Source organism: Phascolarctos cinereus, unplaced genomic scaffold (genome assembly GCF_003287225.1).
Source record: "Phascolarctos cinereus isolate Bilbo 61053 unplaced genomic scaffold, phaCin_HiC Scaffold_8;HRSCAF=390, whole genome shotgun sequence".
In the NCBI taxonomy this organism is placed as follows: Eukaryota; Metazoa; Chordata; class Mammalia; order Diprotodontia; family Phascolarctidae; genus Phascolarctos; species Phascolarctos cinereus.
In genome coordinates this window covers 8,374,648-8,392,067 of record NW_027556291.1, presented here as the reverse complement: position 1 = coordinate 8,392,067, position 17,420 = coordinate 8,374,648, and the positions used below count along the sequence as shown (strand labels likewise).

General features: G+C 46.2%; 1 protein-coding gene across 3 annotated transcripts in view; it reads left to right on the top strand.

Annotated features, from left to right (window-relative positions):
* The window catches only part of KLHL13 (kelch like family member 13), a 137,720-nt gene extending 124,456 nt beyond the window's left edge, over positions 1-13,264 (top strand). For all 3 annotated transcript variants that reach the window (XM_020963438.2, XM_020963439.2, XM_020963435.2), the window contains exons 7-8: positions 7,344-7,457; positions 11,726-13,264. In XM_020963438.2, the coding sequence (XP_020819097.1) occupies positions 7,344-7,457; positions 11,726-12,213 (602 nt within the window). In that variant the 3' untranslated portion in view covers positions 12,214-13,264. The remainder of the gene's footprint in view (positions 1-7,343; positions 7,458-11,725) is intronic.
* The last annotated feature ends 4,156 nt before the right edge of the window (positions 13,265-17,420 follow it).

Sequence of the window (17,420 nt, the reverse complement as noted above, 5' to 3'; positions counted from 1 at the left end):
CTGACCCCATAAAACACTTATTGATATTATAGCCTTTTTTTTTTTAAAGAAAGAAAGGAAGGAAGAAAGAAAGAAAAAGGGTCAGTGGTAGGTATAAAAGTATATTGCCAATACCAGCTTGAGGAGTTTTAGTAGTTAATGACCATAGATGAATAACTATTAGTTTTGTCTTAAGCATTTGATTAGTGAATTGGTTTGGGATATGGTACTGAGGAGGTCAACTTGATATGCCTAGTTTTCTTCCAGTGAGCCAGGACAGGTTCGCAGAGAAATGGTCCTCACATGCTAGATTGTGGTTTGAGCCCCAGCTTCCTGCTTCACAAATGCCTTTGTTTGAAAAGGGCCCTGGGCAGGGAACACATGGCCTGGCATGTCTCGTTGCCAGTGCCATGCTAGAAAAAACCCTACCTGTGTAGATGAAGGCTCAGGAGTGCCATCTTTTTCTCTTGCATCATCTTGACTAGTTTCACGAGAGAAGAGTGTGTTAGTGGGTACACCTCTTTAGGTGAGTAGGAAGATTTTTGCTGTTAGTGCTGGCTCCCCTTCTGTAGCCACCTCCCTTGGGTGTCCTCTCCAAAGCCCTTTGAAATCGGCATCAACTCATTTGGTGAAAGCCCCCTTGTAGGAGCACCAGTGGCCCTTCCTCCAAACCAGCCTGTACAGTCGAGCTGACTTCAGAGCAAATTCAAGTACTTGAGTAAGTAAGTAATTCCTTTTAATTACTCATTTAGTGCTTTTGGATCTCTGAAAACAAGATGGCGGCTAGATGCCTCGGCCAGTTCAATTCAACAAGCCAGTAATAAGTGCTTACTCTGGGGGAACAGCAACGATGCTTCTGCAAAGAAGGCAGCATTCTTCTCAAGGCACCACATAAATGCATGTCCCAGCTGGAAGTTTGCTAACATTACTTGGTCTTTGTATGGGGCACAGCATTTTGATTTTTTCCTGGAGAATTCGAAAAGACATCATTAAACCTTTCTCCCAGATCCACACTCCAAGGATGGTCTGGTCTGTGTGCTTGTTATTTTGAATCAAAATGATAGTTGATACGCAAATAGCATTTTATAATCTGCAAAGTACTTTACATAATGTTACCCGTTTAGCCCCATTGACAGCCCTGTGAAGTCATGTGATAGTGTTATTATCCCCATGTCATAGCTAAGGAAGCTGGGGCTTAGAGACATCAAATGCATTACTTGTGGCCACCCAACTAGTTAGGGTTAGGGGTACAATCTGAACCCAGGTCTTCCCTCCAGATCTCTGTATACCGTACCATAATACCTTTATTAGCTTTAAATAAGCAAGATTCTGAACTTCAAGATTTCATACATCTTTATTCCCAACTTGTTATCTGTTTTTAAAATCATTTGTATAAGACAGGTAGTATACTCTCTCTCCACACACACACACACACACACACACACACACACACACACACACACACACACACATGTGCATGCACACATACATACATGCATACAGTCACACATAATTACCTGTAGAATTTCTGAATTTTGTTTTTTTGGGGGTTTTTTTGTGAGGCAGTCGGGGTTAAGTGACTTGCCCAGGGTCACACAACTAGTAAGTGTCAAGTGTCTGAGGCCAGATTTGAACTCCAAGGCTGGAGCTCTATCCACTGTACCACCTAGCTGCCCCTTGGATTTCTGAATTTGGAGGGGCCTCCTAGGCCACCTCATCCAGCTGAAGATTGCCCCAGATTCCCTTCTGCAGTATCCCTGACAAGTGGGCAGTCATCCACATGAAGGCCTTCAATGAGGAGGAGGAGCACACTTCCACCTGTGCCACAGCCCTCTCTGCCATGACATATTTCTGACTGTTAGGAAGCTTTCCCTCATGTCAGGCCTAAGTTTGCCTTGTTGCAAATGTATGTGGTTCAACTAAGTTACCTTAAAAAAAAGTCTCCATGTTAAAATGGTCTTTGTGTGCCCAAGAGCATTTGAAGCCCAGGCCTTTGGTTTGGCTTCTTTGTGAATTTTTCCCTGCCTAGCTTATGGTCACGTCCTTTCTCATCTATCCCAAGCCCTCTGCTCTCCTTCCCCTGAGGACATGCTTGGTGACGTCCAGTAGTCCAGGAGCTCCTATCAGCTGAAAAGGTCAGAGCCTGGGTCTTGAGCCTCCTGACATGGCCAGTGCCAAGCACACAGGCCTGCCATCTGGGAGTGCTGCACAAACAATGACTCTCACTAGCTAGAGCTCTTTCCCCCTGCTCTGTCATAGCTGCATTTGAATGCCCTCTTTCGTGTTTTTTATGCCCCTTTCTCCAAGCAGAAGCATTGTACCTTCAGCTTCGCCAGTAGAACGAGACCCTAAATGCCAATTAGGACCAATTGGAAGTTTAGGCAGAGGAGTGACAGCTCTCAGATTTGGGGGAACCCATTACTGGGAAGTAGCTAGTGTGAGCAAATCCATCAGCAGGGCTTGGATTTGGAAGGCTCAGGAAGCCTATCTGTCTTGCGTTAGGCAGGAATGTGTGTGACAGTTAAGGCCTTGTGCCCTGCTCTCCTGGCCCTCCTATGTATAGCAGCCTCGAGAAATGTAGTGGAATTGAATTGATTAATCTCCCTTTGGGTGAAATTGTGGATCATCTTCCTTTCTCCAGAACAACTTTGAGATCCAGAATGCATTATATATCAAGCTAATTTAATTATGTAGTGAAAATCAGCCCCTATTTCCTCAAGAAGACATAGACAGATGGGATTTGTTTGTTCTGTGTGACTCATGTCGGCACCTCGTCTTTTCTAATTCCATCTTTTCACGTGGATGTGTTTAGAGCTAAGTACAGAAAATAGCATCCGTTATCCACAAGACCCCATAAGACACAAGCAGGCAGACTTCTTTCCAAAGACAACTCACTATTTTTATATGTAGCCAAGCATGCTAATGACCTTCCAGCCACATATACACGAGCTGACATGTTGACTTGGGCAGTCTCCGTCATTCTCATCTTCTTCCGGCCTAGGTTGCATACATAACACTCGATCTATTTAAAATCTTCCTAATGACTCTTGCTGGAGTCACACTTGTCCAGAGCACAAATTTGGTCCCTTGGGAAGTGGAAGACTCTCAGATGCCCCCCACCCCCTACCCCACAAGCAACATCAGAGACTGATCTGTTCCCTGAGATAAAACTGACTCTGTGGTTCCCTTGTCTACCTTTTTATTCACCCTCTGACCCCAAAATAAAGCAGCGGAAACTTCATGCAGCACATGGTGCTGAATGCAAAGGTGCTTCTAAGGCATGTCTTGCCAACCCCCCATGCAGACTCTGGATGGGGCTCACAGTTGGCTTTCGTAGAGGGTTGGGCACAGAGTGGAACTTAATGAATGTTAGTTAAATTGAATTGGAAACTCCTATAAGAGCCTCGTGGAAATAAGGAAAAGCCTTGTATTGGTGACTCATTCTTGTTTTCCTAGGCCTATCTTGACTTCTGGATATCCAACTGTGGTCCCAAAGAAAGCATTTGGCTTTCTGTGGCTTCCCCCACAGGGGCTGGGGCCTGGCCTGAGAAATGATTAGCCTCCCTGTGTAGACTTAGGAAAGGACAAGAGTTGGTGAAACTTGCTAGCACTCTGAGCTCATATAAATGTGTGTCATTTCCTCTCTTCACCAGGTCTCTGCAAAGGATTAGGAAAGGCCAGAACCATGTCACAGCAGAAAGCCCCCAGCTTCCTGGCTGGGAGTCCCAGTAGCTCCTGGGGAAGGTTCTTTTTCTTTGACAACACTTACAGTGGGAAGCTTAGGGCATCTCAGAGCAGCTGGTGCATTTCCATGAATGAGGAGCCTAAGAGATCTGTCTTCTGTTGAGCTTTCTAAATTGTAGACCTGAGGTGACAGCTTAGATCTGTTACTTCAGTTAGATATTAATATAGTGGGCTTTAAAGACATGGGCTTGTTTATGGAATGCTATTGGATTTTCAAATAGATGTCTATGAAATTCCTGACAGAACGTATGAAGTGCTCCAATCTCCTTCATGGCTTTGGACTCTCTTGACTAAATTTTGGTGCCTTAGAACTGGGTCCAAGGCCCCCTCCCCCTTCCTCCCCACCCCGGAATTGTTGGAGGGGCTACCAACCCTTCTTGCCACTCTCTTGGCCCCTGCTCCAAAGCCTTGGCTCTAAGCCTGCTTGGAGTCCCAGGGTCAGGAAGTCCTTGACGCCCCCCACTTCTCCCAAGGAGGCCCATTCATTCGGCGGGGCTGGGTAAATGAGACACCCTGGAGATGTCCCCTGTGCTAGCCAGCCTGCCAACATGTCGATTGTCTTCTCTGGCTATTAGAGGTGGGTGTGCGGGTGGCCCATTGCCATGCTAGCTCTTGAAAGAGTAATGTGGAGCAGCCACATTGTGCCTGTTCCTTTACGTGTGCTTGGCACTTGGCTTCTCTGCTCTTCCCCCCCCCCCCAGTCTTGCTGCTGGCACCAGGTGCCCTACATCAAGCTGACTGGTAAGTAGTGTCCCAGGCAAGAGCGCAAGGCTCCCTTGAATCAGGTGCATGGCTATGTGGGTTTAATAGGTCAAGGGAGCTGTTTATAGAGAAGAGCCAAAGGAAGTCAATGAAAATGATTTGGAGACTGAAAAAACAATGACAGAGTTTGATAGTTAGCAGAAGAGAAGGTTGGGAGATTCTTCCCCTATATTTTTCATATGTAGCTGAAGAAAAGGTCAGTGAGCCACCTTGCAGATCCTTGTAGCATCCACGAGCAGGGGTTCCTGATCAGCAGAACCCGGGACCAGAACGCCCCCACCACTTGTCCTGAGGGTGGTTCCGTCTGAATCCCCCAGTCACAAATTGCTGATGTGTAACTGACTTGGGAGATAACTTTCCCGGCTACCCGAGTCTCAGGGAGTGCCTTACTCATGGTTGCAGAGATAGACAGACAGACAGACAGACAGACTGCATTTGAACCTAGGTTTTCCAGCCTCTAGATTCCCTTCTCTCTCCACAAGGCAATCCTACCTCTCTCTTTCTGGTATTAATATGACATTCATAATGCTGCTGCCAGTGGTGGTGAGCAGCTGGCTATTCAGCCTCCATCCCCACTACAGACCAAGTGAGAAGAAAGCCTCCTAACTTGTATCAGAATTACTAAAGATTGGACATAAGGAGGGGCTTTTCTATACCAGTATAGGTCATAAAATTGTGTGGACTTTCTCCTCTTAGAAATGACAGAGTTCAGGACAGCAGCAGGCATTTGGAACAGGATAGGTGAGTGCTCCATGTGGAGTTGATCTCTGGGCTTCCCTTTCTACCTTCTGTTGGGGGTTGGTCTTCCTGATCAAACTGCCTTTTTCACTTGTATAAATCAGTTCCCATTAATTTCTTTGCTGATGCCATATAGTCATCAATATACTGGGCCTTCCTGTAAGCATAGCGAGAGGAGAGGATGCAGTGGACAGACCACTGGTCTTGGAGTCAGGAAGACCTACGTTCAAATCTTGCCTCAGGTATTTACCAACTATGTGATCCTGGGCAAGTCACTGTACCTCTCTGGGCCTCATTTTCCCCTTCTGTAAAAATTAAGTGACTGGACTTAGTAGCCTCTAAGGGCCTTCCAGCTCTAAGTGTATGCTCCTATAACTCAGTGGCGTTTGTGTTTATTAGATAGCCCAGAGTCAAGCTGTATAAAGACAGTTGGGAGATAGACTGAAGAAACAGTGGTTGATGACAATGACATTCACTATTTGGCCTTGGCCTTGGCTATGGAAATACCTTTATTCTTGGGCAGATGGGCACAGAAATGCTGCAATTTAGTGAAGCAGCAAGGGTGAAGGGCTGGGTGGGATAAGGTGGGCTGGGCTGGGTGGGGTGGTGGGCTTGGAGGTGTTTTATAAGTCAACAGTATAGCCTCTGCTGGAGCTGCCCTGGGTGTCCATCCCTGGGGCCTTAGTATTACTCAGTCCACCTTTGGAATGAGGTCTTTTGACCTAAGATTGGATTGATTAATTGATTGACTCTCCTAGCTAAACCATTTAGTGTGGGATGAGGAGGCCAAAATCTATTTTCTAGAAAATTCTTATGGCCAGTTTCCCGATGTATGATGCCATGATGTGTGTCTGATGATCTGTGAACATCTGGACAAGGATTTCAAAGTTCTTAACAAAGAATAAGGAAGCCAATGGGGGTAGTTGAGTCAAGGCAAAAGGAAACCCCAACCTCTAGGTTAGTGAATGTGGCAGAGAGATCACTGGGTGGCTACCAGAGCCCAAAGGGTAGTAACAGCTTTGCTCAGCGTTCCCTGAAGTGTAATGTTTCTGACATGCGTGATCCAAAAAGGAGAGAGAAAGCAGCACGTGGGCTCTGCCATCCACAGACATATAATGGTCTTTTACCTGAGATTTGGGCCCAAAGCATCTGTTACCTGACTTCTTCTTCCCTTATATGCAAGTGACATCTTGCTGCTTTGGATCAGAATGGTGCCCTGCCCCATCTCTCCTTTACAGTTGCTCATTTGCCTTGCCTAGCTTGGAGATTTTTGAATGAGTTGCTGGTCAGTTCTCTCAAACGTTTTGTGTTCAAGGGAAATCCATTATTGCAAGAGAAAATGCACTGTAATCATGCCCTTGACTTTGGCCTTTCAAGTTTTGCCTCTAATCATCTTCAAGTCACGAGCATGCAGTTGCTTCCAAAGGTAGGGTCAGTGACTTTCTAGATGCCCATGGGCAAGCACTCAAGCCCATGCATCCATTTTGTAATCTGCATTTGGACTGATCCAATGGGCTTTTGAAGGTGACCCTGGCTTCCTTGAAAGCCTGTTTTGCATTGCTTAGTCTCCAAGTAGGGGAATAGAATTGAAGCCCTTTTTAATCCTGGTGATTTTTTTAGGCCCCCCTCCTACATCACCCATACATTTTTATACCAAGTACATAGGAGGAATGCCAGTTTAGAATGTGAGTGACAAGACACGACAGAAGCATGTGCGATTATTAAATGAACAAATCAGGCCTTGCATGCTGTGTCTTCGCTGTTGAAATAGAGTGCTGAGTTGGAAGAATGCTGAGAACTCTCTTTTAGGTCCGGTACTTGCGCTAACTAGCGATATGAGATGAGAAAAGTCACCTCATCTCTCTGGGCCTCAGCTGGAAATGAGGAGGTTGGCCTAGGGGACTAGACATTCTCCAAGGACTCTCCCGACTCAGTGAGTCTATCTAAATTATTCATGTAATTTCTGGCATTATCATAAGATCCTTTTCAAGGGACCTCTCATGCATAATGGATGTATTTCTGGTGTGTGTGTGTGTGTGTGACCATTATTCTTGGAAGAAATGACTTGATTATGCGCCTTGAGGTTTTAAAAAGATCTCCTTGTGTTCTTCTCACACCAGCCACAGTGGAGTGTTACAACCCAAGGATGAATGAATGGAGCTATGTTGCCAAGATGAACGAGCCCCACTATGGCCATGCTGGTACCGTGTATGGAGGGATGATGTATATTTCAGGTAAAGTAAACAATACTCATCTGTGAGTGAGATTCGCCCAATAGAGAGGCCCTGAAGAAAATGATATCACCACCTCTCCATTCTCCATGCTCATAGGTAGGAACGGTTGTACCTGCAAGCTGTGACAGTGGCTAAGCCAACGATAATGTTTCTGTGCTTTGGGAAGGTGCTCTATCTTGACTTTTGAATACAGTTGCCTATGATTTGCTAACACTGGAAGCAAATCGTTTCATATTATAAATATCTGACTTAAAATAAACATCCAAATTTTCCACTTCCCCATTTCCCAGCTCACTACAGCCCACCAAAAATGGACAGCATCCCCTCCCAGACTGGGCCCAAGGGGGGATTTCTTTGAGCTACTGGCTAGGCCCCTGTTAAAGTGGCAGCAGACTAAGCATGTGAGGGAAGGGACCTGTTAAGGATTTGGAAATAAAATTTATTGGAGACGTTTCTCCCATTGATGACCAAGCATTGACAGTAGAGATTTTCCCTCTCTAGCAATGTAAATGAAATTGGCCTATTTTGACTCCATTCCAAATGCTTTGTACCAGGGGAAGAGTGTTAGCATTTCGTGAAGAGCTTATTTAGTTATCAGTTGAAGCAGGGGCTGGCAGTGATGCTCTTAGCTTTGAGCATCATCATAAGGGAGGCAGTGGCAGGCCTGCTCATCCCAAAGGGAAGGGAAAAAAGGAAAAGGGGGAGAGACCTAAACTGAGAGAAAAGGAAGGATGTGCAGGGGAAAGTGAGTGGTCAGGTGTCTTCAACAGTGGCCCTGACGGGCTCCAGTGCTGTGGAAGAGGCACTGTGGTGCAGTGTAGGCAGAAGCCCTGAGCTGGGATCTTGCCTCTGCTACCTCCTACCTGGGGGACCCTAAGTGAATCATTTCCCTTCCACAGTTGTAAAACAAGGGAGTTGCCTTAGATCAGGGGTGTCAAACTCAAACATTAAAATGTGTTGACTTAGAAAACCACAGATGCCCATTAGTTATATGGTATTGCGTTTTTCTGTATGTTGTTAACTATTTCCTAGTTTTGTTGGAATCTGGTTCACCCCTAGGGCCAATTTGATACCTCTGGCTTAGATGGTTCCTGAGCTTCCTTGAAGCTCCAAATCCTCTGCTCCATGGGTTGTCTTGGGGAACGTTGATTTCTGCTGCGGGGCCAAAGAGAGATGGGCCTTTCTTGACTCTGTTGCAGCCTGACTGCCCCCCTGCTGGTCCTTTCCCCAGCCCGGACTCTGATACCGGCATTTTAACTGCGGAGGTCAATGTTAATGCTGCATTCAGCTGCTTAATAGAGACGTCCAACTCATTTTGTCCAGATCAGCCCCTTACAAACAGTCCTCTGCCCAGTCCCCACTGGTGTACTTACTGTGCTTGTGACAGCTTGTTTTCCCTTCGTTTGTGCGTTAGTCACCCAAGCTCCCCTTCTGAACACTTTGGGACTAGCTCTCTTCTCTCCATTCATTCTGATGGGGTGAAGATTCCAGTCGGAGCCTCCAAGGCCCAGACCTTGGTGGTGGACCCTGGTGCTTCCTTCGGCTAGGTTTTTTTTTTTTTCCCTTGCTGAGGGCTGTTGTCAGCCAGATCAAGAGATGGTGCTCGCTGGATACTCTGGCTGAGCTGCAACTAATTGTATGTGAGAGTCAGGCAAGGCAGATAGAGTACTTAGTATCTGTAGTGTGCTTGAGGGACAGAACAGGGTGTGGTGGGCCCTGTGTACTTGGTAGAACTGAGCTTCTCCAAGACTTCCTGGGGCAACTGAAGATTTAATTATTCTTTTAGAGAAAGAACTCACTGAGAAATCCACTGCTTGCCATATTCAGCTCCTGTTTAGCCCCAGATGGACTTGAAATGGGTACGTCCCTGAGAGTTCTAAATGCTGCAAGCCCATCAGCTCATTGAACCAGGACCTCAGGTGGTTTTGTTGTAGAATTTTGTTACAGTAAGTGCATTGTTAGGACTTGAGTTCCCAGCTTCTAGGAGTAGGGCATGGCACGGCACAGCACTGACCCTTCCTCAACCCCAGAAACAGACATGTGCTTGGGATGAGATTGGCAAGGGAGCTCTATAGGAGAAAGAAAAGGGGGCCGTCCATACCCAGCCCAGCCATGCGTTTCTGCCACCTGGTGTGGGGTTGTTGGCTGGTAATTTGGTGGTGGTGGGGCTGATTTGCAAGTTGAGTTGAGTTTTTCTAGAAAAACTGATTGGGCTGTGTTTGAGGTAGGGATGGGTGAGAAGCGCTGAAGGGTATTCACATGGCAGACTAGTAGCATTGGAGCTGAGAGGCTCAGTTACAGTGAACCTGGCTGCCCTTCCTGCCACCACCTCCCTAAAAATGCTTCTCTGAGACATCTTCCAGGCCTGAGGCTGGCGTGTCACTGTGCTAGAGCTTGTCTGCCTGATCAGAGGGCACGCTTCTCGGCCTCGAGATGTGCGCATTGCCCACAACGTGTCTTGGCACCTTTTGGCCTTGTATTTGGGGCAGAATTGTCTAAGTGAAATGGGAAACCTGTCAGGATGGTGCCTTCTCTTCCCCAGGAGTTTCTTTGTAATTCATATGGCATCATGTGAACTGTGTTGAGCACAGCAGAGATAATGAATGAATGCAGGTTTCTATGGCTGTCTCTCAATGGCCATGAGTGATGTCTGTGTGCTGGCTCTAGCAGGATCACCCCTAGCCCTGATGTGATGCTCAGTTGAGACTGCTAGGGCATTGTCCCCAGGCATCACGCAGAAAACACAGAGTAGGAAAGCCTCAGTGACTGGCAGTGCTGGAGGACAACAAGACATGAGGGTTCATAGAAACTCAGGGTTATTAGAACCTGCTTTATTCCCATGGGCCACGCAGAAGTTCTTGGGTGCCTGGCAATATTGTAGGGCCTGTGGATCACCATTCTGTGCTTCACCAATCACTGTATAGGCAGAGAATGGAAAAGGAGTACGTGGTATAAGCCTCTGCCATTGTGTGGCTCTCACAGCCGGTCCGTGGGCATCATATTTCTGATGGTGGCTTGCTTTGCTGGCACTTGGCCTCTTCTGCAACTAAAGTACAGGGGGGCAAAGGAATGATTCACTGGAGACTTTCTTTAGGCCAGGTGCATGCTGGGCAGGATCTAGAGAGAGTAAATCAATTAGGCAGATGATAAAAACGTACTAATAAATACCCTCTAAGGCCCTACATCCACAGCTGCAGCTCTCTAGGGCCCTACCCACTGGGAGATGCCCAAGGTCAATGGTCTCTAGTGCATTGAGCTACCTCACCCCACTCTGCCAGCCTCTAGGAATTGTCATAGTTTAGAGATTCCCAGAGTTGGCCACATTTTCTGAATGATTCTGTTTCAAATCTAAGGGAGGCAAGTGAGCATTGCAGAAACCTCCTTCTCTAGTTTGAAAGAGGACCTAAATGGCCAAGGTCACAGCCTTCTCGACGCCCTGTTCATGATTGTCTAGAAACGTCTCCTTTCTAAGTGTTTCTCAGCTTCTTGTGGCCTACTCCAGTCCTCAGGACATCTGGCCTTGTCATGGTCTCCCCACTGGCCCTGTATGTGAAGATTGCTCAGAGCACTTTCCTTCTATGAATTCATTTGGTCCTTCTTACTCCTGAGAAGTAGGGGGCAGATGTTACCCACTTTGACCACTAATGAAATTAGCCAAGGTAAGGAGCTAGCCCAGCATTTGCACTGCAGATGGTGCTCGGAATAGGAGAAGGTAAAAAGGTCTTCATGGCTACCCCCCACTGTTTGGCTCCAGATCTATTTCTAAGCAGCTCAACTTCCTTTGAGGGAGCCTTGGAAACTACTGTATCAAGAAAGGGCAGGAAGGGGCACATGCTGGTTTTCTTTTCCAAGGTGAAATGCTAATTTCTTCCATTTGTGGCTTATAGAAACATCTGTTGGGTCCACGTTTTTAGGACCACCTTTCATACACTCTCATAATCCAGTAACCAGACCATACCTTGTGTCGCTGCTGCAAGCGTTTGGCCTAAATTTCTGTCGGGGTGGTGTAAGCAGCTTGGGCTAGCAGAAAGATCATTGGCTTTGGAGTCAAGAGGCCTGGGTTCAAATCTTTCGTCAGATGTTTCCTAGTTGTGTGCCCCTGGGTAAGGCACCTCACCTCTCTCACAGCCTGATTTCTCTCGCCAGTCAGATGGATACAATGATGCTGATGTTTCCTGCTGAGCACCTTAGAGTGATTCAGAAATGAATGTGAGTGTTCCTAGTAGGTGCAGCCTGCGCACTCAATGCCTCTTTTTTTCACTCTTCAGGAGGAATAACTCATGACACTTTCCAAAAAGAGCTCATGTGCTTTGACCCAGACACAGACAAGTGGACTCAGAAAGCTCCTATGACCACGGTCAGAGGCCTGCACTGCATGTGCACCGTCGGAGAAAAGCTTTACGTGATTGGTGGAAACCACTTTAGAGGAACCAGTGATTACGATGATGTTCTCAGCTGTGAATACTACTCTCCAGCACTTGATCAGTGGACTCCAATTGCTGCTATGTTAAGAGGGCAGAGTGATGTTGGGGTTGCTGTGTTTGAAAATAAAATCTATGTGGTGGGTGGGTACTCTTGGAACAACCGCTGTATGGTAGAGATAGTCCAGAAGTATGATCCAGAAAAGGATGAGTGGCACAAAGTTTTTGACCTCCCCGAATCTCTTGGTGGGATCCGAGCTTGCACCCTCACGGTTTTTCCTCCCGAAGATGCCGCAGGGTCCCCTTCTCGAGAGTCACCTCTGTCAGCCCCTTAGCCTCTGGGCCGCCATCCTCTCTGGATCTGGGGCTGGGGGTTCTCTTCCTCTTCTTGTTGCTTGCGTTGTTCTTAAGTAGTATTCGTTAGGACCCGTGACTGGCAAACAAGCAGCGTTGATGTTATTTGTGGTGTTTGTTTATTGTAGAATGTTTATCTGTGGTTATAACGTGTATTCATCAGAGCCAAATGTTTAACCAATGAAAAAGCAAGGTATTGTCTTTCAGCTGTTTTGCTTCTGTGGATCCCTACTTTGTACATCAGTGGGGTGGGCTTCTGGGAGGAAGCCCAACCAGTCACTTTGGCTGTGGGATGTTGTCGCCCATGTGTAACCACATTTTCTGTGCTTTAAGATGGAAAGGTGTTTGCTACTGGTTTTTTGACTGTGAGGGAGGCCATCTGGATGAGCTGCCTCCCTCTGTTCATGAAGTACTTTGGCCATCTTTCTCTCTCTCTCTCTCTCTCTCTCTCTCTCTCTCGCTCGCTCTCTCGCTCTCTCGTTCTCTCGCTTTCTCTCTCGCTCTCTTGCTCAGCCCACCTGACTGGAAGTTGCTTAGACAGACAGGAGAACTCCTTGTAAAAACGTACTACCAGAAAGCAGCACAGTCTCATCCTCAAAGCCAGGCTCTGGGCTGCCATCATGGGCATCATGTCAGTACAAACATAAGACATTCTAAGTTTTAAAAATTGGATAGCACTTCAAATAAATACAAAAAATTGTCAAAATCTTCTTCCAAGAAGCAATTGCCATTTATACCAACTGATGACCTTTGGGCAGTCAGCCCACCTATATTGAATGTCAGGGCGTAGGGCCAGAAGCATGTTCATCCTGAGCAGATAGATTTGTCCTGGCCTCATTGTCCCTTCGGCCCCCATGAATCCTCCTTGTTCTCCCTGGCTGTTGACGTAACTTTACGTATTCCATGTCCTTTCCACAGTCGCTGTTAATAAGGTTATTTAGCACAAGGTACATTTTGAGCAAGAGAGCTGCTTTTCTCTGTGAACTCAGACTTCCATGTTTTATCTTTTGTTCAATAAAACTTTTAATGTCATTGTGGTCTGAGGCACATCATTACTTACCTGCCAGCATTATCCCGGATGTGTGCACACGTGCCTGAGATGGTGTATGAGTTTTGGGGGCCAAGAATGGTGGGAGAAGCTGAAGTCGTTTAGTCAGAGTTCACGTTGGAGGAGGGCATATTGGGACATTAATTCAGGCAAAGAAAACGAGACCCAGCCTCCTCTTCAGAAGGATCCAGAATGTGGGGCAGGCATTTGGCAGATCAACTCTTCTCCAGGCCCACAGAAGAGCTCCCAACCAGCCCTGGAAGTTGGAGTGATTTTGCAGAACCAAACACGTAGCCCATTTTTCTGGGATTCTCTTAAGTGCATTGCTGCCTATTAGGAGGGAGATGGACAAGAAGGCCAGCCCAGTGGTTCTCAATGCAGATGTTTTTGCAGTTGGTGATTTGATTGGGTTAGGCTCCTGTGTGGAAGCTGGGCCCTGTTCACAGGAGAAGGCAGGGTGATTTTGAGCCTACTTGGAGCATCACAGACCCTTTGAAAGGGGGATCTTAGCAATGCAGAAGTCGAATGGCCTTGAATTGGAGCAAAGCAGGATATAAACAAACCAGTGAGTTTGTTAGGAAAGAGAAGTTGGGAAGACTGATTGGAAGGCCCCGGGCAGGCTTGGATCTGCTCAGTTTGCCTTAGCTTGCCCTAATGGCTTGGAGGACCCAGGATCTGCTTCTTTGTACTCTTGGCACATAGGCATCCTTGTTGGAAAAGGGGCAGATTTCCACATATGGACAGTCACATTCACAAGATTCAGTAATTCCCCTTTAACATGTGTGCACATAGAGCATATGTTGCTAAAAATAAGCAGTTAACGTCTCCGCAATTCAATTAATGTCTCACCCACAGGTGCTATTATTGAATGGTTCTAACATCAGGGAGAAAGCGAGAGATTTTCTTAGAAGTTAAATCACCCGTCATTCTGGTCAAATTGATTGACATAGAATTCCACCTTGCCTAACTTAAGTTGCTTTTTCCGCTGAAACAGGCAGCTGGAGAATCCATTTTGATTTGATTCAGTTAGAATGTCAAAGGTCCAGAATATTCCTCCCTCCTTGGTCCAGGTTGCAAAATGGTTGGGGATGGGAAAAGACAAAGAAAAGATTGGAGAATGGTCAGTATCCTTCCTCATTCAGGTTGTGTGTCTCCTGGAAAGAGAAGCCCATGTTCTGAAACTGATCGTTAACTTTAAGGACTACTTTAAAAGTGTTGGTGTGTGTAATCCTTCTTGGGGAGTTACTAAGATAATTCCCTCATTAATAGCGTAGGATAGATTGTTCCACAGGGTAATTGGGCAGCATTTGATTTAATTAGTTTGAAAATGCAATGCCCCCTTTTCACTGCAACGGCCCTTGTACCTCATTTTCTTTATGAGCTTTTTCTAGAAGAGGAAACCTGGGCAGAAAAGGGAGGGAAGGAAGGGGCCTTCCAGGGAGCCCTGCACAGCAGCATCCCAGATCCCAGAAGAAGTGGATGACTTATACTCTCCTCCCTCCCCGTCCCCCAATCTTGAGAATACCAAGCTGCAGTGGTGCCAGCCTCCAGCTTTTCCCATGAGGAACCTAGTGACAGAGAAGGGACTCGGTATCGTATGGTAGAAAGTCAGAGACTTCCCAACCAGGCCTCCCCCTTCCTTCAACTCCTGTCTTCTTACACCTTCCTCCCCTCCCTGTAGTCTACAATGCAGTGACACTGCCCTCTTTGCTCTTCCTTGCAGACCACAATTCATTTCCCTTCTCAAATGAGCATGCATATTTCTATCTGCCTACACATTGTATCCTTCCAGTTGAATGGAAATTCCTTGAGGGCAGGGCCTGTTTCATTTTGTCTTTGTATCCACAACATCTGACACACTGCCTGGCATGTGGTAATAACTGCTTGTTAGCTTGGATTAATACAGGAAGAAAATGACAAATGGTTATTAGCAACATCTCCCTGCAAAATGTGAAAAGTGGCATGAGGGGAATGAGGGGAATGAAGCTGCAGAGAGCTTAGGATGAGGTCCACTAAGCCATATCATCCCAAGAGCGTTTTTAATTTAAATTTTTTAGTTAACAAAAATCTATTTTCTCTCCCTCCCAACATTCCCCTTCACACTGAAAAAAGCAAAACCAAACTACAGCCCTTGTAACAAATGCCCCAAATTGAGCAAAACAGATTCCCTCATTGGTCACATGATTTGTGAGCCAGTGACGCTGGCCTCGTTGCTGTTCCTGCACAAGACCCTTCATCTCCTGACTCCCAGCATGGAATCCTTTCCTCATCTCCACTTCCTGAATCTCCCTGCCTCCTTGGCTTTCTTCAAGTCTCAGCCTTTTCTAATCCTCCTTAATTCTAATGCCTTCCCTGTATTATTGAAAATTTAGCCTGTCTGTAGCCTGTTTGTACATAGGTGTTTTGCATGCAGTCTCCCCCATTAGACTGTGAGCTCGTTGAGAGCAGAGACTGTTTTTTGCCTTTCTTTTCATCCCCAGTGCTTAGCACAGTGCCTGGCACACAGTAGGCCCATGATTAATGTTTAATGATTGACTGCCCATCCCCTATCAGGAGACAGATAACATACTTTATCGTAGGTTATGTAGAATCATGATTGGTCATAGTTCAGATCATAGTTCAAAGTTCTCACGTCTTTCAGAGTTTGTCTTTACGTTGTGGTTAGTATTAAGGGCATTGTTTTGGTATGAGAACATTTTGAGATGCTCCATACCTTTGCACAGACTACGCACTCCCCATGCCTAGAATGTTCTCCCTCCTTACCTAGGTGTTTTGGGATCTCTGGCTTCCTTCAAGACCCAACTCAAGTACAATCTTCTACACAAAGCCTGTCTTGGTCCTCTCAGTTACAGTCCCCCCCCACCCCCACCCCTGTACTTTGTTTACATGTTGCATTTAATCAGCTGTGTATTTGCTCTTTTTCTCTGAATGGAATGGAAGCCTTTTGAGGGTGAGGACTTCCATTTTTGTCTCCTTGGACTGTATTGAATCCCTTGCTGAGTCCCTTCCTCCCTCCCTGTCTGGGAGGTACAGTGCCCCAGGCAATAATGGCCCATGGCCCCACATACATTGCTTGTTTTGAATCGAATGTAGTGTGAGGATTTGTGAAGGTAAGAGTAGGTAGAACGACCATGGGCCTTGCCCATCCTGTTAGAGCCCCACCTCCTTGAAGCCCCAACCAGATTGTTTATGGTTAGATAGAAAATTAGAGTTCCCATCTTTCAATTCAATTCAACCCATGTTAATTGAATCCTGTGCCAAAAGTCTAAGTTGGATTCCCTGTCTTCTAGGAGCTCCCAACCAGGATAAGGGGACTACCCACCAAAACATGGTTCCCTCATCAGGAGTTCCAAAACTATCTAAGTCCAGGCAACAATAGTTTCATTTTGGCCTTTAAATTCAAACCAATAAGCATTTATTAAGCTTCCAGTTATGGCAGCAAGGTGGCGCTGCAGAGGATACAGTGCTGGGCCTGGAGTCAGGAAATCATCTTCCTCAATTCAAACCTGACCTCAGACACTTAGTAGCTGTGTGACCTTGGCCAACTCACTTAACCCTGTTTAGCTCAGTTTCCTCATCTGTAAAATGATCTGGAGAAGGAAATGGCAAACCACTCTAGTATCTTTGCCAAGAAAATTCCAAATGGGGTTACGAAGAGTTGGACACGACTGAAACAATTGAACAGAGTTATGTACCAGGCATGAGCTAAGGTGCTGGAGCCACAGACAAAAATGAAACATTTTCTGCTTGAAGGCTGCTAGGGAGCACCACAGCGCACAGAGCACTGGGCCTGGAGTCAGGAAGAAAAGAGTTCAAATCCAGCCTCAGAAACTTAACTAGCTATGTTGACCCTAGGCAAGTCACTTAACCTCTGTATGTCTTGGTTCCCTCAACTGTAAAGGTTGTTGTGAAGATAAAGTGAGGTGATTTCTATAAAGCACTTAGCACAATGCCTGGCACATAGTAGGTGCTTAATAAATGCTTATTCCTTCCTTGCTGCCTTCCTTTAAGGAACTTCTACTTGGAGTCTTTGTATTCCCAGCACCAAGCACAGAGTCTGGTACATAGTAGGTATTTTAATAAATATTTTTGAATGGAATGGAATTGAATTGAGTCTGTGTAGGCTAGGTGCCAATGCAG